Source organism: Lepus europaeus, chromosome 13 (assembly GCF_033115175.1).
Source record: "Lepus europaeus isolate LE1 chromosome 13, mLepTim1.pri, whole genome shotgun sequence".
NCBI classification, from domain to species: domain Eukaryota; kingdom Metazoa; phylum Chordata; class Mammalia; order Lagomorpha; family Leporidae; genus Lepus; species Lepus europaeus.
In genome coordinates, this window is record NC_084839.1 from 35,143,545 (window position 1) to 35,171,254 (window position 27,710).

Here is a 27,710-nt window from a genome sequence, read left to right on the forward strand (position 1 = left end):
TTCATTACTTGTCTGGCAGTTTGAGTTAGAGTAATCAGATATGGAACTGAAGGAGGAAGACAGGCTACCTTTGACCGCCTCTATCTGAATGTTTAGCCGTTCTCACTCCCTGAGAACCTCCCAGCAGACTAATGTCATAGCAAGTACTGTATTAATGTTGTTCCCTAGCTCCCTAGGTTCCAGTAAAAGAAAAACAAATATTTTAAGAAAGCATTTATAAAGCTCTCCATAAAATTACATTAAAGGCTGACCATTTTGTTGGGGCTTAGAAATCCACTTTCACCCTGAAATGATATACTGCAATCTGTTCTTTAATATGATACTTGTGACTTTTTTTTTCCTAAAAGATTTATTTATTTGTTTGAAAGGCGGAATGACAGAGAGGCAGAGGCAGAAGAAGAGAAAGAGGTCTTCCATCCGCTGGTTCACTCCCCAAATGGCTGCAATGGCTGGAGCTGAGCCAGTCTGAAGCCAGGAGCCAGGAGCTACTTCTGGGTCTCCCATGTGGGTGCAGGGGCTCAAGGAGTTGGGCCACCTTTTGCTGCTTCCCCAGGTGCATTAGCAGAGAGCTGGATCGGAAGTGGAGCAGCCATGACTCAAACCAGCGCCCAAATGGGACGCCAACACTACAGGTGGCAGCTTTACCTACTATGCCACAGCATAGCCACCACCACCACCCCCCAGCCTTTTTTTTTTTTTTTTTAAGATTTATTTACTTATTTGAAAGGCAGAGTTGCAGAGGGAGAAAGAGAGAGGTACCTTCCATCCTCTAGTTCACTCCCCCAGATGGCTGCAAAGGCCAGGGCTGGGCCAGGCTGAAGCTAGGAGCCAGGAGCTTCTTCTGGGGGTCTCCCACGGAAGTGTTCGGGACCCAAACACTTAGGCCATCTTCCGCTGGTTTCCCAGGCACATTACCAGGGAGTAGGATTGGAAGTGAGACGTAAACTGGTACTGGCACTGCAGGCGGTAGCTTAATCTACTGTGCCACAGTGCTGCCCCCTGTGATTTGATCTTTAATCACAGAAGAGTAAATCTTATTTTACACTTTCTTTAAAGATTTCTTTATTATTTATTTGACAGAGTTACAGAGAAGCAGAGGCGGGGGGGTAGGGGCGGGGATCTTCCATCTGCTGGTTCACTCCCCAAAAGGCCATAACAGCCAGAGCTAGGCTGATCTGAAGTCAGGAGCCAGGAGCCAGGAGCTTCTTCTGCATCTCCCACACAGTGCAGGGGCCCAGGGACTTTGGCCATCTTCTGCTGCTTTCCTAGGTGCATTAGCAGGGAGCTGCATCAGAAGTGGAGCAGCCGGGAGCCCAACTGGTGTCCATGTGGGATGCTGGCACTGCAGGCAGTGGATTTACCACTATGCCACAGCACTGACCACTCCCCCCCCCCTTTTTTTTTTTTTTTTTACAATTTTAACGATGAGCTTAAGAAGTGTAGTTTCTGGCCAGCGCCGCAGCTCAATAGGCTAATCTTACTCCATCTGCGGCGCTGGCACCCCGGGTTCTAGTCCCGGTCAGGGCGCCGGTTCTATCCCGGTTGCTCCTCTTCCAGGCCAGCTCTCTGCTGTGGCCCAGGAGTGCAGTGGAGGATGGCCAAAGTGCTTGGGTCCTATACCCGCATGTGAGAGCAGGAGAAGCACCTGGCTCCTGGCTTGGGATCAGCGCGGTGCGCTGGCCGCAGCATGCCAGCTGCAGCGGCCACTGGGGGGGTGAACCAACGGCAAAGGAAGACCTTTCTCTGTCTCTCTCACTGTCCACTCTGCCTGTCAATAAAAAAAAAAAAAGTGTAGTTGCAGGGGCAGGGATTTTCTTAGTGTCTTAAATCAGGGCTTCCTGACCTTGTTTACGTTTCAGCACCTCTATAACATGACAGGATCTGAGTATCAGTGTGTGGCTGGAAGTGATCATCCAAGAACTGTGTTCCCTGAGGGGTGCAATTCTCAGCACTCTGGATGGAAAGTGTTGTTAAGCCCTTCCCTCTGCACACTCTGCTGAAAATTTGGGTTGAAAGCTGCAGTTGGTGGTGGCATTGTGGTGCAGTGGGTTAAGCCACTGCTTGAGACACCCACATCCCATCTCTGAAGGGCCAGTTCAAGTCCTGGCTGCTCTCCTGATCCAGCTTCCGGCTAATGCGTCTGAGAGGCAGTTGTTGGTGTATTTGGGACCCTGCCAGCAACACAGGAGACCCAATGGAGTTTTTGCTCCTGGCTTTGGCTTGGCTCAGGCCTGGCTGAGAAGGGCATTTGGAGACTGAACCATTGGATGGAAGATCTCTGTTTCATTTCTCTCTCTTGTGTGTCACTCTTTCAAGTAAATACACCTTAAAAAAGAAAAAGAGCTGCAGATCTTTTAGGGGCGAGACAGCTCTTGCTAGGGCATGGGCTCCGGTAGCACCAAGAGTCAAAACTCATGTAAAAAGCTTCTTGAGAGGGTTAATGCAGCTTTCTTCATTTCTTCTGAGTCCCAACCCACGCTATGTAATACGAGCCTTGCTTCAATAGCAAGTCAGAAGTTGCATCCTGAGAGAGCTGTGCTTATGTATGGCTTTTATGTCAACTGATGATATGAACTGATGCCTTTTAAAAATACTGCTTAGATTCTAAGTTGCTCAAATGCACCAAAGTATACTACATACACTTGATAATGGTCATTTTGGACCACCTAGATTTCCCCAAAACCGAATACCTTGAAATGTGAACAGCTGTCACTGAGGTGGTCTTGTTGAACAGTCAGAATTCTGCCTATAGTATTAACCCTGTAGTGACTCTGTCCTTGGATCTAGGCACAGTATTTTTTCCTTTCAGCTCTTTGGGATCATTTCTGGACACACTAATAGACATCCAGGAAAAATGTGAATGTTATTTACATGTACTTTTTTTCAAAATGCTAGTGCTCCTCCATCAATATAAGTGGTTGAAAATAAGCAATCTCACAGGAGGTGTTTTCATGATTGTAAACCTGACAGTAGCACAGCAGTCCCTTCCATCTCGGACACACCAACTCTACCCTGAGAATCCCAATATAATTCTCCTTTAGATAATGTGAAACTGTTCCAGATCTGCATGAGTTTGTGAGAGAGTGATTTTTCTTTTTTTTTTTGACAGGCAGAGTGGACAGTCAGAGAGAGAGAGAGAGAGAAAGGTCTTCCTTTGCCGTTGGTTCACCCTCCAATGGCCGCTGTGGCCAGCGCATCTCGCTGATCCGAAGCCAGGAGCCAGGTGCTTCTCCTGCTCTCACATGCGGGTGCAGGGCCCAAGGACTTGGGCCATCCTCCACTGCCTTCCTGGGCCACAGCAGAGAGCTGGCCTGGAAGAGGGGCAACCGGGACAGAATCCGGCGCCCCAACCGGGACTAGAACCCGGTGTGCCGGCGCCGCAAGGCGGAGGATTAGCCTGTTAAGCCACGGCGCCAGCCGAGAGTGATATTTTTTAAAAAAGATTTATTTATTTATTTGAAAGGCAGAGAGAGAGAGAGAGAGATTGATTGATTGATTGATTTTCATTTGCTGGTTCACTCCCCAAGTGGCTGCAACGGCTAGGGATGGGCCAGGCTGAAGCCAGAAGCCAAGAGCTTCTTCCAGGTATCTCACATGGGTGCAGGGGCCCAAGGACTTGGCCCATCTTCTGCTGCTTTCCCAGGCCATAGCAGAGATCTGGATTGGAAGAGGAGCAGCCGGCACTTGAACTGGCACCCATATGGGATGCCAGCACTGCAAGTGGAGGCTTTACCCACTACACCACAGTGCTGGCCTTGGGAGTAAGGATTCTTAAACAGAGATGAAGACATCTAGGTTGTTCTTTTTTTGTTGTTGTTAAGGATTGATTTATTTACTTGAAAGGCAAAGTTTATTTTTTATTTATTTTTAAAGATTTATTTATTTATTTGAGAGGCAGAATTAGAGAGAGAGAAGAGACAGAAAGAGAGGTCTTCCATCTGCTGGTTTACTCCCCCAAATGGCTGCAATGGTCAGAGTTGGGCCGACCAGAAGCCAGGAGCCAGGAGCTTCTTCTGGGTTTTCCACATGGATGCAGGGGCCGAAGCACTTGGACCATCTTCCATTGCTTTTCCCAGCCCATTAGCAGGGAGCTGGATAGGAAGTGGAGCAGCTGGGACTTGAACTGGTGCCCGTATGGGATGCTGGCATTGCAGGTAGCTTTACCTGCTACTTACAACGCTGGCTTCTGTTCTGCTTTTAATAGAGGGCTATGGATAAGACCAGACTGCATTTTAAAACCAAAACAGAATTCATTGGAGTTGTTTCTCAACTGATCTTTAATGAGTAAAAATTCTCCCTCACCCCACAAATCAAGTGTGCTTCAGTAGCCAACAGCCTAAAAGGAAGTTTTTATTTGTCTTGCTCACATGATTGTTTTGGTTTCTTTTTCCTTCTCTGTTCCATCTTCTCTCAGTTCAACATTTGTAACACAGAAAAAGAAACAAATATTTCTCTTCATGCCCAATAAAAAATAGGAGCAAAGATTATATAGATTAAAACAGGATTGTATTAAACATCCATTTTTGTGTTATAAGGTGAATTTCATTCACTCTGGAACACTCACAAAGGAAAAAGGCAGGCAGGCTAGATTGTAGACTGCTTTACCGTGAACACTCCAAATTGTGCTGGGAGTGCCCATGGCGTCCTCAGGAACACTGCGGCTGGAAATGGCCCGAGGGGAATGTGGTGCCTTAGGTGAGGTGGCACCGCTCGCCCTGGGCTCCTCTACCAGGCCCAGCCCAGCACCGGTCTTCAGTTCGAGGTAGAGGTGCTGCTGTGACTTCCCAGGTGAGCAAGAAGCAGGTGAGTGGCAAGCAGTGTCCTAAGAGCGTTCTCACTGCGTGGTGACGAGCTTCACGATTGTGCTGATGATCCGCGACCCTCGAGGACATGTACACAGGTCTATGCTCGGGTTTTTAATTTTATCCTGGAGGAGCTGGTCAAGTTCACAACGAAGTTCCTTTACTAATTCAGCCACCTAAAATGAAAGGTGCAACGTAAGTGAGGCTTGGAGCAACGAGAGGACAGGTGATCAGAGGGAAATCTTCCAGTTGTGATCATCACTATTTAGATTTCTGGGGGCCGGCGCCATGGCTTAACAGGCTAATCCTCCGCCTTGTGGCACCGGCACACCGGGTTCTAGTCCCGGTCGGGGCACCGATCCTGTCCCGGTTGCCCCTCTTCCAGGCCAGCTCTCTGCTATGGCCCGGGAAGGCAGTGGAGGATGGCCCAAGTGCTTGGGCCCTGCACCCCATGGGAGACCAGGAGAAGCACCTGGCTCCTGGCTTCGGATCAGCGCGATGCGCCGGCTGCAGCGGCCATTGGAGGGTGAACCAACGGCAAAAAGGAAGACCTTTCTCTCTGTCTCTCTCTCTCACTATCCACTCTGCCTGTCAAAAAAAAAAAAAAAAAAAAAATTCTGGTATTAATTGTAACTCCATCAGGAGGAGAAAACTAAACCCAGTTTCATTCTATAATTTACCACATGAGGTCCATTTAAAAAGTCTCCTCTACCACATCTAATTTAAAGAGATTAGGTTTGGAAGGATGGCTCTTATGTAGTTCTCTTGCTAACTTTTACAATCTGTCCTCAGGGAAGAAGCAGGAAAGTAAAGTGGAGAATTAAAAATGGTAGGTATTTGACAAAACAAAAAAATCTTCAACCTGGGAGACACTGAGTGCTTGTATGGCATGTTGCTCATGCTGACGCTGTGGTGGCATGTAGGTATCTCCCCAACTCTGTGTGGCCCTCCTCCACATGTGGCAACCCTATAGTTGGAGCCGCTCCAACTCAAACAGGTTCAGGCTATGAGACTTGCCAGAGTGAATGGCTCGGGACTCCAGGCCTTTGAGTCCAGGACATCCCTTTGGCCACAGGAATTGGTTTAGGAGGGGAGCAAGAAGCTTTCTTTAGTCCTTGGGAGGGCATATGCGGCACAGGTGTGAAGTCAGAAACCAGTGCAGCCATCCTGCTACCCATAAGGTTAGCCAGGCTTTTGTCATCACTGAGCTGCTGAATTAAACTAACCTCGCCCGGTCCTTGTTACCTGCACTATCCAATACGGCAGCTCTGAGTCACATGTGACTTATCAGATAGCCACATGGAATGTGGCCGGTCCAAGCTAAGGTCTGATGGAAGTGTAAAAAATCTGAAGACTTAGTATGAAAAGAGAAAATAAAATATCGTAGTACTGTTTATATTGATCACATGCCTAAGTTAAAACATTTGGATGTATTAGGTTAAATAAAATACATTATGATTAATTTCACCTATTGTTTTTTACTTTTTAAATGAAGCTACTAGAACAAATAAAAGTTACATATGGCTATTGGATAGTGCACTCTAGATGTATAAATATGCCAAGCAGTTTCCTTTAATGTTTAAATTGGTGTTTCTGTTTCTTGCAATGTAAGAATTCCTTTTTTTTTTTGGCGGGGGTGGGGGGGTCCCTTTCACAGGTGTTCTAATAGTTATAAATGTCAAAACGAATTTTGGGGCTGGTGCTGTGGCGTAGCAGGTAAAGCCGCTGCTTCCAGCGCTGGCATCCCATATGGGCACCAGTTCAAGCCCCGGCTGCTGCACTTCCAATCCAGCCCTCTCTATGGCCTGGGAAAGCAGCAGAAGATTATGGCCCAAGTCCTTGGGCCCCTGTACCTGCGTGGGAGACACGGAAGAAGCTCATGGCTCCTGGCTTCAGATTGGCACAGCTCTGGCCATTGTGGCCAATTGAGGAGTGAACCAGTGGATGGGAGACCTCTCTCTCTGCCTCTCCTTCTCCCTCTGTGTAACTCTTTCAAATAAATAAATAAATCTTCTAAAAAAATGAATTTTTATTTCTTAAACATATACTTCCTTGAAATGTCTCTCACAGAGACCCTACATAATGAACTGAGAGCTGCGCATAAAATAATTCAGATCCATTGTTTTATAATTTATAATGGTAGTGGTGAATCAGTGTGATTTCATTTCTTTACTTTTGTTCATCTGTATTTTGAGATTTTCCTTTGGTGGTGAGTTTATCTTACAGCACTATAAAGGGAGTCCAACACCTCCGCCTCACAGCTTCTGTCCTGACCCTTTCCCACCTCCAGTGTGCCTGCTGGAACTCTCACTGGGTCTCTGCCCTTGTCACTCTTCTCAGTGTCCCATTGCAGACCCATCATTCACTCTTTATTAGCTCTGCTGTCGCTAAAGGAACACCCTTCACTTCATATCATCAAAGCCTCATGGCCTGGGCATCACCTAACAGGCCAATTTGCCCTTTACCTGATGGGAAGCAGCTACAAAACGGATCCAGCCGTCATCCAAGGAGACAACGAACTCTCCCCTTTGAAGCTGCACATTCACCTGGCCTCCTCCAAACAAGACCAGCGGGTACACAGACACCATACTGCAGTCTCGGATGAACACTCGACTAGTTTTGATCTTCTCATGGTACAGCAGGTAAGGGCTGTCGAAGTGTCTGACCTGTGACATGAAACATCAGATGATGACAGTGCTATCACTGGCAATGCAAGGGGAATCCCACCCGTCCCATGGATGTAAATATTGCCTGTCTACTAAAGACTCCTCAAACTCATCCCCAGCCTGCGCCCTGAGCACTCTGATGTGGGATGCTGGTGTCACTAGTGGCTGCTTGACCCGCTGCACCTACTTATTTCTTGCTTGTGTTCCCCATTATAATGTAAGCTCCCTGAGGGTAGAGGCTTGTCTGTACATCTGTTATCCTCTGTGGACTCTAACAGCGCCTGGCACAAGAGTCAGTACTTAGTAGATAGGGAATGGATGTATCGATGATTTGGATTGTGTCATGGCAAACTCCAAAAAGGAGTGAAGCTAACGCAGGCCTCTGCTTACTAGGAGCTGCGAGATGACCTCCTGACCCTAAGGTTCTTTTCAGTGGAAGGAGCTCCTTTTCAAGCTGAGTTGACACTTTCCTCCGTAGTTCCAGGAGGCTGACCAGCCCAAACACATCAACATCAAACTCTCTTCCTCCTTTTCATCTGTCCTGAAAGTTTCATTAAATATCTGCTTTCAGGGAGGCATCATGCTAGACACTGAGAAGGCAAGAATGAACAGAATCCACTTCCTGTCTGCAGGGACTTCACAGCCCCGTGAAGGAGACACCACCATCCAATGTGCTGAGTGCAACGGTAGACACGGGTGCACCACATGATGGTGGGTCAGTGTGGAAGTAAAGAGTGACAGAGTGAGGGGGACACTGAGGAAGTGAATGGAGCTTGTCAGGGAAAAACACTGTCACTCCAGACACACTGAACACTGCAGCAAGTGCCATGGCATTGGAGGACACTGTTGTTAGTCTGGTATTGTTGCAGCACACAGAACGACAGAGGGGGAGGGCTGTGCGGAACATGGCATAAGATCGGATCAGATGAGAAAGGTCGGGTAAGAACTTGTAGAGTGCTCCATAAATGAAGCTTTAAGCAAGGGACTGACATGGTCAAATGGACATTTTGTAAAGTAATTCTGGGAAAGCCGCTGCCTGAGATGCCAGCATCCCGTATGGGTGCTGGTTTGAGGCCTGGCTGCTTCACTTCCAATCAAGCTCCCTGCTAATGTGCCTGGGAAAGCAGCGGAAGATGGCCCAAGTGCTTGGGCCTCTGCACCCATGTGGGAGACTTGAAGAAGTTCCTGTCTCCTGGCTTTGGACAGGCCCAGCTCTGGCCATTGTGGCCATTTGGGTGTGAACTGTGAACCAGCAGACAAGATCTCTCTGTGTCTCTCTTTCTCTGTAACTCTGCCTTTCAAATAAATAAATAAATCTTTAAAAAATAAAGTAATTTTGGCACCAGTAGTGGAAAAAATAGGAGTGAGAAAGCACTGGAAGTAAGATTATTATAGTACTTCCAGGAAATGACAGATGTTTGGGGTCTGAACTGTGCAAGTAGTGGTAGGCACAGGAGAGTAGACAAATCTTACAGGTGTCAAAAAGGTGGCCTTGTGGGGCCTGGGTGACCAACTGGATTGGAGTAAGAAGCCTGAAGCAGAAGTCTGTACGACTTCAGGGTTCACATTTGGATGGTGCTGTTCCCCAACACAGGGAACACAGAAAAAGAAGAATGAATTGAGAGATAATGAGTTTGATTTTTTTTTTTTTTGACAGGCAGAGTGGACAGTGAGAGAGAGACAGAGAGAGAAAGGTCTTCCTTTGCCATTGGTTCACCCTCCAATGGCCGCTGCGGCCGGTGCACCACGCTGATCCAATGGCAGAAGCCAGGTGCTTCTCCTGGTCTCCCATGGGGTGCAGGGCTCAAGCACTTGGGCCATCCTCCACTGCCTTCCTGGGCCACAGCAGAGAGCTGGCCTGGAAGAGGGGCAACCGGGACAGAATTCGGTGCCCCAACCGGGACTAGAACCCGGTGTGCCGGCACCACAAGGCGGAGGATTAGCCTATTGAGCCGCGGCGCCAGCCAGAGTTTGATTTTTCAGCTTTTGAATTTGAAGTGATTGGAAGACCAGCTGACATTTTCCAACAGGAGATCGCAAAAGAACAAACCAACCAACCAACCCAGCTCTGGAGAGACACATTCAGGGGTCTTTGTCAGCTGGTAAGGCAGCTGGGACCATGGTGCACCTGTGGCAGTTCAGCAAGAGTATGTACACTTTAGTGAGAAAATAAGGACAAAGGAAGAGAAGCTTGTAAAGGTGATGGGTGGATGTTCGGGGTGAGGGGGGGCGGAGGGAGGGGGGATTTGCAGAAGTGAAAAGAACATCAAAGATAGTTTCAAGAGAGAGGAGGATCAGCAAGGTCAAATGCCATATAGAGGCTGGTATGAGGAGGAACCTGGGATGCCCACTGGACTGGACAACTGGTGACGCTTGATAAGTGTAGTGGAGGTGGGCTGGGGACAGAAATCTCACAGCAGCAGGCTGCAGGAAGGATGACAGCAAAGGAAGCAGGATCAGCGAGAATAGGTAATTTATTCCCTTTGAAGACACAGATTCAGTGATGTAATTAACTCATGATTTCTTAAGTCACCAGTGTACAGAAAAAATTTTACATCTGAAAGGAAGCATAAGCATTCTGTATCCAGTAGAATTTTCTTAAAATGGAAAGAGTCTTTCCAGAAATAATTCATTCAACCTTTTCGAGGTCAGTGGGGCTGCTGGACACAGAAGGTGAGACAATAAGGTTTGCCTGAATTTGAGGGACTGTGTTCTCAGCCCAGGACCTGCCATATGTCATTACAAGCACAGAGCACCGTTCTGACCTGGTAGTTCACTGATGAAGGGTGAATGTGTACATATCCATCGTTCTTGGTGACAAACTTCAGCTCGGCTGATTTGGGTTGCATTCGGACAGCTCCGGTACTGGTTTTCTGAAATTTTCCTTCTGGGGCTTTCACCTAAACAAATATTGGTAAAAACAGATATAGTTTTTCATTGTAGGAAATGTCCCTCGATACAAAGCCAGTCTTGTTTGAATACCTTTGTTGTTTTGTGCAGCTCTCATTTACTTGCTTCCTTTTTTTGCCAGGCAGTTAGACAGTGAGAGAGAGAGAGAAAGGTCTTCCTTCCGTTGGTTCACTCCCCTAATGCCCGCTACGGCCAGCGCTGTGCCAATCTGAAGCCAGGAGCTGGGTACTTCCTCCTGGTCTCCCATGTGGGTGCAGGGCCCAACCACCCGGGCCATCCTCCATTGCCTTCCCAGGCCACAGCAGAGAGCTGGACTGGAAGAGGAGCAACCGGGACTAGTACCCAGTGCCCCGACCAGGACTAGAACCCGGGGTGTTGGCGCCACAGGCGGAGGATTAGCCAAGTGAACCACGGCGCCGGCCCCAACGTGAATGTTTTTCAAAACATACTTTTAAAAGCTATAAGTACTTTGATTGAAAAAAATGTACATACATATAAAAAATGTAGAATTTTTGCAAAACAATGTTTAGAAAATGCATATTAGTTAAAAAAGGAAAATTAAAATCTGTAATGACATGCTTAGAAAATGTTAATATCTGATAAATACTTGTTTTCTGCTGGATCTGTCTATATATAGAAATAAAGTCATAAATACATAATAATTTAGGGGCTGGTGCTGTGACAGCAGGTTAAAACCCTGGCCTGAGGCGCTGGCATCCCATATAGGCGCTGGTTCTAGTCCTGGCTGCTCCTCTTCCCATCCAGCTCTCTGCTATGGCCTGGGAAAGCAGTAGAAGATGGCCCAAATCCTTGGGCCCCTGCACCCACGTGAGAGACCTGGAGGAAGCTCCTGGTTCCTGGCTTCGGATTGACGCAGCTCCGGTTATTGCAACCATCTGTGGAGTGGACCACTGGATGGAAGACCTCTCTCTCTGTCTCTACCTCTCTCAGTAACTCTGTCTTTCAAATAAATAAAATAAATCTTTTTAAAAAATACACAGTAATTTAAATAAAAGTATACATATGTATTGGCCGGCGCAGTGGCTTAACAGGCTAATCCTCCGCTTTGCGGCGCCGGCACACGGGGTTCTAGTCCCAGTTGGGACGCCGGATTCTATCCCAGTTGCCCCTCTTCCAGGCCAGTGGAAGGCAGTGGAGGATGGCCCAAGTCCTTGGGCCCTGCACCCCAAGGGAGACCAGAAGCACCTGGCTCCTGGCTTCGGATCAGCGCGATGCACCGGCCGCAGCGGCCATTGGAGGGTGAACCAACGGCAAAAAGGAAGACCTTTCTTTGTCTCTCTCTCTCACTATCCACTCTGCCTGTCCCCCCCCCCCCAAAAAAAAGTATACATATGTATTGAAATCCAAACAGAAGTTTAAAAAATAATTTGAAACCCTTATTTTTAAACCAAATTCTCTAGCCATTATGCTTTCTCAGTTGTTATCAGTCAGATTTCTGGTTGGATCCAAGCAAAAAGACTTTCTCCCAAGCTCATATTATACCTGTTCATGTTTAATTGTTTCTTTCTCTGACAGCTGTCACATGGGCCAGCTCTACAGAGGTCCAACCCCAGGGCTGAGGCCACACCCACCTCCCCAGGCTCAGGGAGTGACCAGTAGTGGTCTTCTCTCACCCACACCCACAATTTTATTTTTTGTTTCTACATCTTTAGTCTACTTATTTTTTTCCCACATTCCTGTTCAAAATATCTTTTTATTTTGAAATAATTATAGATGCACAGGAAATTGCAAAATAATAGAGTTCCTTAATGCCCACCCAGCTTCCTTGAAGGGTAACAGTTTAGATAACTATAGTGTAACAGAAAAACCAGCAAATCAATACCTAAATGATTTTTTAAAGTAAATTTCAAATGGTTTGAAAAGCGTTTAAGTGCTAAGCAGAAAACGAGCTGGAAATTAATGCACAGATTTCAGCTGAGCATTTAACAACAAAGGCAAGACCTTGAGAGATGACTCGGCACTCGGCCAAATTCAAGCTCTTTCTAAGTTTGAAATGGTCCTTTGTTTGGGTTGGATAATTAAAACTCAGGTAACTGCAAGAGCCCTCAGGTAGGGTTTTCCCGAAGTCTGGCCAAAAGTGACCATAGCAAAACATGGCTTTGTTCTCTAATTTTAGTTCAGAGTGGATGGCTTAATGGAAACCAGGAGAACTGTAGTAGAACCTAACATAGATGGTTAAGTACAAACAGATTGGCTGACAGAGGTTATCTTAATTTCTAGAATGTCAGAAGGATTATAAAACACCTCATTTTATACAAGTGAATTTTTAAATTTATCTAGCTGTATAGATTTGAGGAACTCAAGGGCTAGAAATGTATAGTAAATTTAAAAGGCTGTGTATATGTGTGTATCTCTGTAAGATGGCTAATGTGCACATCTTAACTTACATTTCTTGACTACAAATCAAACGGGAAAAGGGAGGGCTCAGAAAAGATGCTTTATTACCTGTACTACATTCGGATACAGAGCAGCACACAACATTGCTGATATCAGCTTGGGGTTCTCGGCATTTGAGTTTGCCTATGACAGAAACACAGCAATAATCTTATAAGTAATTTCATCAAGTCATATGGCTACTTCTGTATTGAAATCTACCACTATACTTCAGTTGATCTCTATTATAAGATGAAAAGGAGCATCTAATTTCTCTTTGCTAGAAAAATTATTCCTTCCAAAGCAAAATACACATCTACCAGACTACAGTCAGAGAAAACCCTCTTTGTACAACTTATAATGGCTTTTTCTATATTTCTGCAAAGCAGTTACAAACCCAGTATTCTGAAGGATCAGTGGAGACAAAGACTCTGGTTCACAAAACCTCCTAATAGTGCTAATTGCACTTAAAATACAGGGGCATCAAGTTCATCTTGAAGAAGTGCTCCTCCTATTACATAAAAATCTATCTGCTCGGGTGGAAAAAAGGCTGAGAAAACATTGCCAGAAAGTGTATTCTACCTCTTGGGGAATTTATCAAGAGCCAGTGTGATAACTGAAAAATCCAAAACAACAGCAACAGAGTTATGGAAAGACAGAAATGTTGGCTGTCGTAGTGGCTCAGTGGGTCAAGCTGCCGCTTGCAAGGAAAGCCAGGAACGCCACCAGACCCTGCTCCTGGAGCAGAAGTGAATCAGAATGGCTCTGTGTGTTCCCGAGTTCACATTTTGTTCATGTGCTCATCAGAGAGAAATGAGACTTCCGACACATGGTTTACCTCTTCTCCTGTGGCATCTAGGACACCGTCTCCGCCCTGGGCCCTTTTCTCAATTTCCCTCGCTCGGAGTCCCTCCTTTGCAAACCCTATATCCGATAACAGTTCAGTGAATTGCCGTTTGAGGCTGGCCATTTCCTGAAAGAAGTGGAAAAACCTTCAAGCCAGTGTATCACCATTTCAGAGGTAAGTGTGGAGCCTTACAGTAATGAGCGACTATACACACTCATCGCTTCAGTGGATTCATATGGACTCATCTTTCAGGTATGAAGGGCAACTTTTTAAAAAGGATTTATTATTTTTTTGAAAGACAGAATGGCAGAGAGAAGGAGAGACAGACAGATCTTTCACCTGCTGGTTCATTCCCCAAATGTCCACACGCAACAGCCAGGGCTGGGCCAGGATGAAGCCAGGAGCCTGGGACTCCACCTCAGTCTCCCACATAGGTGGCAGGGACCCAAGTAATTGGGCCAACATTTGCTGCCCTCCCAGGCTCATTAGCAGGAAGCCAGACCTGAAGTGGAAAAGCCTGGACTCCAATGAGCACTTCAATATGGGGACATCCCAAGCAGTGGCTCAACCTGCGCTGCCACTTTCAATGGATCTGGATAGGTGTGCTTTTCCTGGGGATTCTCAGGACAGCAAACAATGTGGTTGGTTCTGTCTGAACCCCAACTCAGAGTGCTGCAGCACTGCCTGCCCCCGGTTTTCCCTATGTGCATTTCTGCTCACGTGTGCTCAGCTCCTTACCCATGCCTAGAGTGGTTAATGCCGTCTCTCAATGGAACTCAGGACTTCCTTTCTCCTATCTTGTCCCTCCTATCTGGCTCCCCTTTTCCTAGGCATAGGGACAGTATGAAGCGTTTCAGGCTTAGACACTGTTCTGTGGCTGAGCACAAGTACGAGAAGGAGGAGTAGAATCTTTTTCTCTCAGAGCTTCTGTGCAAACACTGCTGCACATCAGACCGTGAAGCAGAAGAGGATAATGGAAGCAATGCTACCCTGTCTCTAAATGCCAATGTAGGTGTTTTCCTGCAATGACTCAGGACATTCTGGGTAACGATGAGTTAAATACAGTCATACCAGAATCTCCATTTCATGACAAGGTTTTAATTGAGAGCTTAATACAAATAATAAAATAAGTAATATTAAGCTACAGTTTAAGCTGGAGTTTACTGAAAAGAGGGGACCCTTATTTATTTTTGAAGGATTTAATAAATTACAGCAAAATCTACATATGTCATTTAGAAAAAAAATTGAATAAGAAATATAATTTAAAAGGAATTTCCTCATTTTACACTCACAAATCTTTTTAAAAAACTTTTTAAAAAGATCTATTTATTCCAGATGCAGAGAGAGAAATAGAGAGCTCCTATTTGCTGGTTCACTCCCCAAATGCTTGTAATGACCAATACAGGGCTGAGACAGGGGCCAGAGCCAGAATCAGTCCAGGTCTCCCATGTGGATGGCAGAGACCCAACCATTCGAATCATCTCCACCCCACCTGCCTCCTACCTCCTAGGATCTATGCTGGAGAAGCTGGACTTAAGAACTGGAGCTGAGAATCAAACTCAGGCACTCAGATATGGGACACAGGTGTCACGAATGCATCTTAACTTTTAGGCAAAATGCCGCCTCCTCATTTTATTCTGATCCAGAAATTCTGTGTGTGTGTATACTTAGAAATCTTACTAACTCCAGAAAGGATTTACTACTGCACTGTACATATGATACCCTTACGTCAGTGGTTTCCACCCTGGCTGCACAGTAGTAGACACACTTGGTAAACCCAACAACAGCAATAACAATCAGTAAGCCCTGGCCTCTACCCCTAGACACAGATTTAACTGGGTTGGGGAGGGACCTGGCATTTTTACGTATTTTTTAGAAGCCTCCTCAGGTGAATCTAAGGGACAGTGAGGGTTGGAAACCATTGCCTTTGAAGCAGTTAGAATAAAGCTACAGTTCTTGTCTTCCCAAAATGTCTCATTGCAGTATAGCTAAAGGGAGCGGAGGGAGGCAGGGTGGAGTCCTGGCTCCTCTACTTTGGACTCAGGTCCCTGCTAATGCGCTTGGGAAGGCAGCAGATGGCGCGCGTAGTTGGGTCCTTGCCACCATGTGGGAGATGAGGATGGGGTTCCAGACTCCTGCCTTCACCCTGGCTGAGCTCTGGCTTTTATGGCCATTTGTGGAGTAAACCAGCAGATGGAATATTTCAAGTGTCTCTGTCACTCTGCCTTTTAAACAAACCTTAAAAGTAGGGGAGAATGAAGGCAAATCCTGGGATAGTTTTCAGATCTCTTACTTTCCTTAAATTATCAGATTCACTCACTATGCATTTATTCAATAAATCTACTAAATGCCAACTCTGCTAAGTACTGTTTTAGGCACTGGGGATACAGTGCTGAATAAAGCTGGTGAAGTCTCTGTTCTGATGGAGATTATGAGACAGAGAGATAAATAAATGTGAGGTAGTGGTAAATGCCACGAACATTACTTTTGTGCTCTCCATGACATGTCAACATGTAATATGAAAATAAAGTCCTTCCCTCTCCCCAGCCCCCAAATCTGAGCACACCAGATGCTTTGCAAAAATGTGCACTGTCGTTTTGGCTTCTTACTCCATTTTGGAAGGAGGCCTACAATACTGCCACAACATAAGGGACAAAAGCCCTAGTAATTATTACACAGAAGAGAATACACCTTTCTGTTTATTACTGATAGATGATAGGTTTGGATGGACATTAGAAAAATTAAAGAAAATTTACTTCAGTATTAGTTTTTTGGTTTTCAGGAGAGAATAAGGGGATCAGGAATGATCATTGCCTCCTTTGAGAATCTATGAAAACCATAACTTGCTCTAAAATAATGTACGTGTATCTACACATGAAAATTTGTATATAGTTTCAGGGTTTTATGGATCTGGGTTAAGACCGTATGGTGGGGCCAGCACTGTGACGCAGTGGGTAAAGCCGCAGCCTGCAGTGCTGGCATCCCATGTGGGCGCCGGTTCAAGTGCTGGCTGCTTCACTTCCAATCCAGCTCTCTGCTATGGCCTGGGAAAGCAGTAGAAGATGGCCCAAGTCCTTGGGCCCCTGCACTCACGTGGGAGACCTGGAAGAAGCTCCTGGCTCCTGGCTTCGGATTGGCACAGTAATTGAACCAGTAGATGGAAGATTCTCTCTCTCTCTCTCTCTGCCTCTGCCTCTCTGTAACTCTGCCTTCAGATAAGTCAAATAAATCTTTAAACAAACAAACAAAAAAAGAATGTATGGTATAGGGGCCAGCAATGTGGTGCAGCAGGTTAAGCTGCAGCTTCTAACACCAGCATCCCATATCAGAGTGCCAGTTTGAGTCCTGGTTGCTTCACTTATGATTCTGCTTCCTACAGAATCTGGGAAAGCAGTGGAAGATGGCTCAAGTCCTTAGGCCCCTGCTACCCATATGGGAGAACTTTTTTTTTTTTTTTTTAAAGATCTATTTATTTGTTTGGAAGAGTTCTAGAGAGACAATGAGGGGGAGGGGGAGAGAGAATCTTCCATTTACTGGTTCACTCCCTAGATGGCTACAACAGCCAGGGCTGGGCCAGACTGAAGCCAGAAGCCGGGAGCTTCTTCCAGGTCTCCTACATAGATAGCAGGGGCCAAACACTTGGGCCATCTTGTGCTGCTTTTCCCAGGCCATTATCAGAGAGCTGAATGGGAAGTGGAAGAGTTGGGGCACAAACTGTGCCCATACTGGGATGCCAATGTCACGGGCAGTTGCTTTACCTGCTACACCACAATGTCAGCCCCTTGTATGTTACAAGGTTTCTTTTTATCAAAGAAATCTGGATGTAGTTCCAGGCTCCAGGCTTTGGCCTGGTCTGGCCCAGCCTTGGCTGTTGTAGACATTTGGGGAGTAAACCAAAAGAAGAAAGATCTCTTTCTCTGTCTCTCCCTCTCTTTGCATTTCAAAAAAATCCTGTTTGTTTGTTTTAAAGATATATAATTATTGAAAAAACTGACATCTATAAGCAGTCATCAACAAAGTGTCTATATTCTACACAGAAGTAAACACAGATTTACCAAAGCAGGTTGGTTAGAGGGTTCAGCACAGAGGGCCTGAGGCCACAGTTCAGGAGTCCATTTTACACAGGTGGTAAAGTCACGCAGATTTCAGAAATAATCTTTTCAATGTCAGGATGGGACAAAGCTAAAGCTGCAGCGCCCTCTAGTGAGCCACTGGAGTAGGGAAGGAGAACTCACCTGGAGAACTCTGCCTGACAAGAAGTTCTGTCTGCAGTAGCTATGGCTGGCACGCAGTCCTTCTTTCGTACTTAGCCGCCACCCCTGAGTTTTGAAGAAAATCAAACGGAACTTATTCTGTCTTTGGTGCCAACTGCAGAAATAGACCAAAGCCATTAGGTTACATACTTACCTCATATGCTCGTAGAAGGGCCAGATAATCACTGTTGGCGAATGCAAATTCCAGCTTCTTCTGGTTAGCCTCCTCTTTTTTATCCCAGGGAGACACCTAAATGAGGAAAACCAGACTTGAAGGTCACATTTTATCTGAGGTTTCAAACGACACTTTGCTACTGCTGAAGCCAGCTGCTTTGGGAAAGTACTTTATGTGGAACAAAGCGCACTCAGTGGGTCAGAAGGTTAGAGGCAACCACAGCGATAACCAGCAAGTACACTGTTACATCTGCCCTGGGGTCTGTCTGTCCACCACACTGCTCTTCTGGCTCTTTTGGTTTGGAATGACAAGAGTCATCAAAGAGCCACCTGTTCCAAAATCTAGATTTAAAATAAAACATTCTGTTATCTCTGTGGTGTCTTTATTATACAAGTTCTTATTCATCTTTTATACCCATAACTGATGTTTTCCTCTGATTTAAAATTAATGTTAACATGTCCAGCATTTGCCTACAAACCTGTACAATCAGCAAAGTTGATTTTTCCTGCTTTCTTATCCCCAACATATGCTAATTTTTTAATCCAATGATGCTGGAGTGCTCAGGCTCTGCTGACACCAGCAGAAGCTGCAGTGGTTCCTCACGGAAGCTAAACGAAGCCCCTGTCTAAACATGATAAGCCATGGTAAAAAGAAAAACAGATCGACAGTCCATCCAACAACAGCAGGCATCCACTTTTTCTTTTCTTTTCTTTCTTTCTTTTTTTTTTTTTTTGCCATGGCTCACTTAGTTAATCCTCTGCCTGCGGCGCTGGCATCCCATATGGGCGCTGGGTTCTAGTCCCGGCTATTCCTCTTCCAGTCCAACTCTCTGCTGTGGCCCGGGAAGGCAGTGGAGGATGGCCCAAGTGCTTGGGTCCCTGCACCCGCATGGGAGACCAGGAGGAAGCACCTGGCTCCTGGCTTCGGATCGGCACAGTGCTGGCCGTAGTGGCCATTTGTAGGGTGAACCAACGGAAGGAAGACCTTTCTCTCTGTCTCACTGTCTATCTGTCAAATAAAGATTAATTTTTTTATTTGAAAGTTTGAGTTACAGGGAGAGGGAGAGACGGAGGGAGAGGGAGAGGGGGAGGAGGAGGGGGAGGGAGAGGAAGGGAGGGAGGGAGAGAGAGGGAGAGAGAGAGGTCTTCCATCCACTAGTTCACTCCCTGATTGGCTGCAACAGCTGCAGCTGCGCCGATCTGAAGCCAGGAGCCAGGAACTTCTTCAGGGTCTCCCGTGCGGGTGCAGGAGTCCAAGGACCTGGGCCATCTTCTACTGCTTTCCCAGGCCATAGTAGAGAGCTGGATCGAAGTGAAGCAGCAGAACTCAAACTGGCACCCACATGGGATGCTGGCACTGCAGGCGGCAGCTTTACCCGCTACGCCACAGCGCCGGCCCCAGGCTATCCTGGGGTACACTATCCAGCACAGACCACATACCTGACCATAATATGAAGCTCAGTAAGTTTTAAAGGACTGAAACAATATAAAACATGGCCTCTGACCACATAGACTGAAATTAAAAATCAGTAACAGAAAAAAACTGAGGGATTCACAAATATTTGGAAATAAAACAACAGATGCCCAAATAACTAATGAGTCAGAAGAAATAAAAAGGGGAATCAGAAAATACTTTAAGATGAATAAGGGGCAGGCATTTGGCCAAGCTAGATGACGGCTGGGACACGTGCATCCCATACTGGAACGCCTGGGTTCAAGTCCAGCTCCACTCCTAATTCTCCCTTCCTGCTAATACAGAACAAGGAGTCAGCAGGTGACAGCTGACGTAGTTGGGTCCCAGCTACCTATGTGGGAGACCTTCACTGAATTCCCAGCTTCTGGATGGGGCCCAGCCCAGACCTGCCTGTTGCAGGCCTGATGTGTCTGCACTTCTTTGGCTCTCAAGTAAATAAATAATTTTTAAAGCAAGATGAATGAAAACAAAGGCACAGTATACGGAAACTTGTATGATGCAGTTAAAGGTTCTTAGAAGAAAACCAATAGTGGTAAATGCCTGTATTAAGAAAGATGTCAAAACTGAAACCTAGCCTTCAACTTTAATACACTGGAAAAAGAAGAGCTAACTAAACCTAAAGTAAGCAGAAGGCAGGAATGATAAAGTAAGAACAGGTATTAATAGAGAATTGAGAAAAATTTTGAAAAATCATTGAAACCCAAAATTGCTTCTCTTTAAAGAGCAAAATTGACAAACCTTTGATTGACCAAAAATAAAAAAAGAGAAAGCTCAAGTTTCTAGTCAAATTACCATAATCAAAGTGGGGACATTACTAACCTCATGCAAACATAAAGGAATACAATGAATAACTGTATGCCAATAAATCATAATAACTTAGATGAAATAGACAAAACCAACAAAATTGACTCAAATGGAAGTAGATAATCTCGGGGTCAGTGTTGTTGCATAGAGGGTAAAGCTACCACCTGCAATGCCAGCATCCTGTATGGATGCCAGTTTGAGTCCCAGATGCTCCACTTCCAATCCAGCTCCTTTCTAATGTTCCTGGGAAAGCAGCAGAAGATGGCCCAAGGGCTTGGGCCCCAGCACCCATGTGGGAGACCTGGGAAAAGCTCCTGGCTCTTGGTTTTGGGCCAGCCCAGTTTGGGCTGTTGCAGCCATTTGGGGAGTGAACCAGCAGCTAGAAGATCTGTCTCTCCCTCTCTCCTCTTTTTGTGTAACTCTGCCTTTCAAATAAATAAATAAATCTTTAAAAAGAAGAAATACATCTGAATAGATTTATAACAAGCAAAGAAACTGAGTTAGTAATCAAAAAACAAAAAAGCAACAACTAGGTCCAGGTAGCTTCACATTGAATTCTATTAAATATTTAAAGAAGAATTAACAGTAATTCTTTATAAACTCTTTCAAAAGTCTAAGTGGAAAGAAAATTTCTCAACCTATATTATGTAGCAAGTATTAACCTGATACCAAAACCAAAGACATCACATGAAAACTACAGCCAATATAGATACAAAATATTAGCAAGGGGTGATAGGGGAGTTACAGCTAAGAGATTTCTTTTTTAAAATTTTATTTATTTATCTTCATTTCATTTGAAAGCTAGAGGAGTAAGAGTAAGATTTTCTATCCATTGGTTCACTCCCCAGATGCCCGTAAACTGAAGCCAGGAACTTGGAACTCAATTCAGGTCTGTCACATGGGCAGCAGGGACCCAAGTGCTTGAGCCATCATTTGCTGCCTCCCAGGGTGCACATTAGCAAGAAACTGGATCCGAAGCCAAGAGAGAACCCAAACTAGGCTCTTGGATATGGGATGCTGCTGTTCCACGCAGTGTGTTAACCACCGTGCCAAATACCCACCCCAGCTAAGAGGTTTCTTTATGAGATGATGCAATGTTCTCCAACGGAAATTATTGAATTGCACACTTTAAAATTGCCTTAAGGAGTGAATCAATGTATTACTGCCCTTTAAAATCATTCAGGGGCACCTTTGGCTGGTTTTCATTTTCTAATTTTTCTTTAACGAGCAAGGACAGCAGACATAATAAAAAACACATCTCACTTATTTTTAGTAAGTCAGATCTCTAGTTGCTTAGTCGTTCTTTAGGGCATGGAACTCTTTGAGGATCAGATGATACTGTGCCCTGAAAAAATTCAAATCCAACATTCTCAGAAACAAATCTGTAGGAGACTCACCCACCCTTAAAGCCCCCATGGTTCCCTGAGAGACCTCAGGTATACACGCCCGTCTAGATGACGCTGTTCACTTACAAAAGGAGACTTAAAGGCCAAACTGGCAGCGATGGTGAGAGCAGGATCCAAGCAGCGGAAGATAGACCCAAACAGCATGAGTTTGCCGATTCTCACGTCCACAGGCAGAGAGGCCAAGTGATACCCGAGAGGTGTCAACTTTTCATCTGGAGTCAAAGCTCCCAAGTCTCGTAATCGTATTTTCGAGGCACGGAGAGAATCGGAGTGTGGAGGCTCAATGAGCCGAGAGAACACAGATTGGAGATTGTGAGTGCTAAACATCTCCAAAATTTTAATTCTGAAAAGAAGAAAAATAGGTAACTTGTCAATTTTATTTCTGGTGGGATGACACTAAGAAATAATTTCCGGCCGGCGCCGCAGCTCACTAGGCTAATCCTCCACCTGCGGCACCAGCACACCGGGTTCTAGTCCCGGTCAGGGCGCCGGATTCTGTCCCGGTTGCCCCTCTTCCAGGCCAGCTCTCTACTGTGGCCCGGGAGTGCAGTGGAAGATGGCCCAAGTGCTTGGGCCCTGCACCCCAAGGGAGACCAGGAGAAGCACCTGGCTCCTGGCTTCAGATTTCCGTGGTGCGCTGGCCACAGCGGCCATTGGAGGGTGAACCAATGGAAAAGGAAGACCTTTCTCTCTGTCTCTCTCTCTCACTGTCCACTCTGCCTGTCAAAAAAAAAAAATAAAATAATTTCCTTCTTGAATAAGAATAATTTACAGTTGTCCAAAGAGGCTTCTATAAACCATGCAATGCTAGTTTAAATAAAAAACTTAAAATCTTTTAAGTCTCTCAAATCCCTTTACTCCTGTTCATGTGCACTGCTTCTACCTTAGTTCAGGGCATCAGCTCCTCACCCCCAATTTCTTTTTTTTTTTTAAGGTTTATTTATTTATTTGAAAGTCAGAGTTATACAGAGAGAGAGAAGGAGAGGCAAAGAGAGAGAGAGAGAGGTCTTCCATCCGCTGGTTCACTCCCCAACTGCCCGCAATGGCCAGAGCTGCGCATACCCGGAGCCAAGAGCCAAGAGTCCTCTTGGGGTCTCGCATGCGAGTACAGGGCCCAAGCACCTGGGCCATCCTCCACTGCTTTCCCAGGCCACAGCAGAGAGTGGGATTGGAAGTGGAGCAGCTGGGCCTCGAACCAGCGCCCATATGGGATGCTGGCACTGCAGGCGGCGGCCTCACCTGCTATGCCACAGCGCCGGCCCCACACCCAATTTCTTAAGACTAGACAATGGACACTTGAAAAAAGCAGGAAATGTTCTTGTATCCTACAGTATTCCTAGTGCTTAGCTCTATGCCTGACAAATGGGAGACCCTCCAAATATACTCCCTACATAAAAGAAGAGTTATAACATCTTCATACATATAACTTTTTTACCCTTTGGGTTATTTTTCTGTGGGTATACTCCCTCATGGAAATGAGTTGGTCAAAGGGTAGGAACAATTTTAGAAGTTCCTTAATATATCACTAAGAAAATTTTCATTAAGATTAAATCAAGGCCGGTGCCGTGGCTCACTAGGCTAATCCTCCACCTGCGGTGCCGGCACCCCGGGTTCTAGTCTCGGTCAGGACGCCGGATTCTGTCCCAGTTGCTCCTCTTCCAGTCCAGCTCTCTGCTGTGGTCCGGGAAGGCAGTGGAGGATGGCCCAAGTACTTGGGCCCTGCACCCGCATGGGAGACCAGGAGGAAGCACCTGGCTCCTGGCTTCAGATCGGTGCAGTGCTGGCCGTAGTGGCCATTTTGGGGGTGAACCAATGGAAAATGGAAGACCTTTCTCTCTGTCTCTCTGTCTCTCTGTCTCTCTCTCTCTCACTGTCTAACTCTGCCTGTCAAAAAAAAAAAAAAAAAAGATTAAATCAAGGGTTCTCTAGTCTTAACGTGTATGTATTGTATGATCAGTCACTCATGAAATTCTATTTTATCAGGTAAATAATGATGTGTTCAAGTTTCATTCACTTTGCTCTAGCTGATAATGAGGCTGCAGAATTTTTCCTGGGATTATTTGTTATTGATTTTGTCCCCAGCAGAAAATCCTTGATAAGTTAGATTATCTTCCCTTATAAAGATTTATTTATTTAAAAGGCAGAGTGACAGAGAGAGAGAGAGGGAGAAACACAGACAGAGAGATCTTCCATCTGCTGGTTCACTCCCCAAATGGTCACAACAGCATGCCTGAGCCAGGTCACAGCCAGAAGCTAGGAATTCCATCCTGGTCTCCTACAAGGGTAGTGGGGGCCCAAGTAGTTGGGCCATCTTTTCCTGCCTTCTCAGGCTCATTAGTAGGGAGCTGGATTGGAAGCAGAGCAGCCAGGACTCAAACCAGCACTCTGATATGGGAAGCTGTTATCTCAAGTGGTGGCTTAACCTGCTGCACCACAATGCTGGTTCCTATCCTCCTTTATAAATGTGTTCTTAACTATTGCAGGGCCATGTTTTGTAGTATAAGAGATCTTTATGTCCAGAAAGTAAAGAAGAATGGCAAAGGCAACACTGCTCTTTCTTTGCAAATGAATGAGTTCATCCATGTCTGCTCATAGCAAAATATCTGCTGCTGGGAAAACATGGGAATTAAATAGGGTGAGAAACATCTGGACCTTCTGGAAGCAGAACACAAGAACGAAGACGTAACCTTAGGCACAGCTGTTCCAGCGGCACTCTTTGTATCTCTGGTAGCTGCTGCTTTAAGAGCTGGTGATTGTAGTGATGGCTGGTGAACAAATGGAAGCAGACCCCAGACGCAACACGGCCCGCTCGACCCTTTCTCTGCAGAGCATTGGCCTGAGATACGAAAGTATCCTCCAGACTCTCCATCCCTTTGCTGGCATCATATCTATAGAGAAGAATATAAACCGAGTTATTTAAAAAAAAAAAAAGTGGCCAAGACTATTTGGCATGGACGGAATAGACAAGCCACCTTACTTCTCCAGAAGAACACAGCACCCTGTGTGTGTTCTGGGATAGCAGAGTCCCTGGTGGGAGCAGCTAGCCTGATTTAAATGGTACCGAGTGCTACTACATACTTTATCCAACCCTTTGCATCCAAGCACATGTAAAATCACATGAGGAGATAGAGGAAAGTAAATCACGACTTGCCAGTTAAAACCTTAACTTTTCTACTCCTACTTAACTTTAAGATTCCTGGCTATTGAATTACTTGCACATCCATGTGCACTTTCCATGAAGTACTTTTTGAAACCATAATCCATATAGCTTAACAGCTTTAGCTGTTAATAGCTGTCACCCTAAATGAGGCATCGTTAATCCCTCTCTTACATCATCAAAAGACAATACCTTTTTTCTTTCATTTTCCCAGAATCAATGACATAGACAACATCATCGATGGTTATGGAGGTCTCAGCAATGTTGGTGGAAATTATAATCTTAGTTACACCTAAAGGAGGTTTTATAAACACAGCCTGCTGTTCTTCACTGGATAAAGACGAATGAAGTGGGTGAATAATACATCTGAAAGGAAATAAAACCACATTAAGTAGTGCAGCAAAAAGCACTGAAATTGGATTCCAGGGGATTAATTTCTATTAAAACCAATGATATGACTCCAAATATTAGAAGATTCTCTGTAAGCAGCCCTCAAGGCCCAGCTCATCTCAAAGAGAAGGTTCTTTCTGAGCCTCACTAAATATTTACTCAGTTCTAGGAACTGAAACTTAAACTGACTTGGGGAACACGCTGGTGTGTAATTCAGAAGTAAATAATCTGGGGCTGGTGCTGTGGCATAACACATAGAGCCACCTCCTGCAGTGCTGGTATCCCATACGGGCACCAGTTTGAATCTTGGCTGCCTCACTTCTGATCTAGCTCTCTGCTATGGCCTGGGAAAGCAATAGAAGATGGCCCAAATCCTTGGGCCCCTGCACCCACATGGGGGACCCAGAAGACGACCACGCTCCTGGCTTCAGATTGGCCCAGCTCCAGCCGTTGCAGCCAACTGGGGAGTGAATCAATGGATGGAAGACCTCTCTCTGCCTCTCTTTCTCTCTCTGTGTGCAACTCTAACTTTCAAATAAATAAATAAATCTTTGAAAAAAAAAGAAGTAAATAATCAAGAGGAATAAATAACTGATGTTCTACAAGTTATAAACGTAGAGTAAACTAACCAGCAAAGCATGTTTTCCCTACTCTTAAATCCAGAGAAAGAGAGGCAAAAACAGTGACATTATGAAGCTAAGAAATGTCATTCTTGTGATTTCTAGGCAGTGCTCATTTGGTTGTAATTGGAATAGGAACTGTTTGAAAATGATTTCTTCTGAAAATGGCAGCACTTCTCTGCCGTCAATAATGCTGGCTTTGCCTCTACTGCACCCCTCCCCTCCCGGGAATCTGGAAAGTGAAATACAGGCAAGTTTGCTGAGTCACTATGCTAAGAGAAGGGAAATCGTTTGCTTTAATGGAATGGGAATAACTGATTTCTTGGAGCAAATCGGTTTGTCCATTTCCAGCTGGCATGAGCACCCACGCGCTTGAAGAGTGACGCCAGGGTCTAAACAGGGTGAGGACTTTCTGGTTATTCATCTGTGCAGATAAGCACAACGGCTGACTAAGGAAGCAGTTGGCTTACCGGTTACTTCGTCTGTTGTTGAAAAGAGAGTTAGACTGCAGCTGCTCATAAAGCATTTTGATTTCTGCTAGTCCTGGTAAAAATACAAGTATAGCACCTGGGCATACAAAAAGAATCAATAAGGTAAGTGCAAAAAAGGAAAAACCAATATAAAGTTATTTCATACTAAAGAAAGCAATGATCTTAGAATTTTTCACTCTGTTTTCTTTCCTTTGTAAAGTCCCCAAGGATTAAAATGAATAATAAATTATCTTTAATACATTCTCTGACTTAAAAGGACAAAAGGAAGTACTATTACTCTTCTATAACAGGAAAAACTGAGGTGTGGAAGACTCTAATGCCTTAAGTTGCACAAGAGCCTTCAGTTAAGCCTTTTAAAACACATCCAACACTGGCCAGTGACATCTGTATCTCGGGGAAGAGCTCCTTCTAACCTTTTAAGAAAAGACTCTTCTCTCTATTAATAACTAAAATCCATAAACATTTTACTGGAAATGAGAAAAAGAGACTACCACCGGCAGGCCAGTCTGATCATCTAAATTCAGATATATTTTAAAGAGGCAGAACATTAACTGACCACATCCTATTAACAGTTAATGCAATTCTAAGTTTTATATCAAAGAAAATAAGCAGTGATAACTGATTACACTGTATTTCTCTCTCCAGAGCAGATACCCTTACCTTCTTCTGTGCTTTATTCAAAGAGAAAATTGTTACCCTATTCCCTTCCCCTTCCTTCAGTATCACAGGTATCTTACAGGGTAGCACGTCAGCTCTGTGAGAGGTACAATGGGATGTAAAGCAAGGATCTGCCCGCAAAGAACTTATGACCTATTATTGTGTTGCTGTTATTTAAGCCCAGTAAATAAGGAATCTAAATCACTACAAAACAGAACCCCGGTGCAAGAAGGCCAAAAGAGATCTTGCAAGGTTGTTTTTGATAGTAGACTGCTTGCATATATTATCTCATTTGATCCTCATAGCTGCCCATTAAGATTATTAGGACCCCAAAGAGTGACTCATTAACTTGGTCAGGTCACAGACTTAATAAGCATAGGACCTGGACACAAACCTAGGGATTCTGGCACCAGCTCCATCCTCTTTCCTTTATATACCCCAGGCTATTCTCTGCTAAAATGTTACAAAATTTAAGAGTGGTAAAATAATCTATATGGATGGAAATAATTTTTTTCCTGTAGTTTTATGTCTTATGATCTGCTCTACTCTCATGGCTTGGTCATCTGTGTCAGGGATACCTTTAATAGTCACAAATGGATTGCTGACTCCCTAATCACTGTATCTGCTTTGCTGTGAGTTCAGGTGCCTAACATTTCTTTTGGGCT

The 27,710-nt window shown here is 45.1% G+C and overlaps 1 protein-coding gene across 2 annotated transcripts in view; it reads right to left on the reverse strand.

Moving 5' to 3' along the window:
• Positions 1-4,259: 4,259 nt before the first annotated feature.
• Positions 4,260-27,710, reverse strand: part of DHX57 (DExH-box helicase 57) — a 72,320-nt gene continuing 48,869 nt past the window's right edge. For both annotated transcript variants that reach the window (XM_062209305.1, XM_062209306.1), the window contains 11 exons: positions 26,368-26,464; positions 25,080-25,253; positions 24,418-24,618; positions 21,797-22,073; positions 18,027-18,122; positions 17,855-17,938; positions 13,611-13,745; positions 12,845-12,919; positions 10,234-10,368; positions 7,268-7,468; positions 4,260-4,978 (listed from right to left, as the gene is read on the reverse strand). In XM_062209305.1, the coding sequence (XP_062065289.1) occupies positions 4,835-4,978; positions 7,268-7,468; positions 10,234-10,368; positions 12,845-12,919; positions 13,611-13,745; positions 17,855-17,938; positions 18,027-18,122; positions 21,797-22,073; positions 24,418-24,618; positions 25,080-25,253; positions 26,368-26,464 (1,619 nt within the window). In that variant the 3' untranslated portion in view covers positions 4,260-4,834. The remainder of the gene's footprint in view (positions 4,979-7,267; positions 7,469-10,233; positions 10,369-12,844; positions 12,920-13,610; positions 13,746-17,854; positions 17,939-18,026; positions 18,123-21,796; positions 22,074-24,417; positions 24,619-25,079; positions 25,254-26,367; positions 26,465-27,710) is intronic.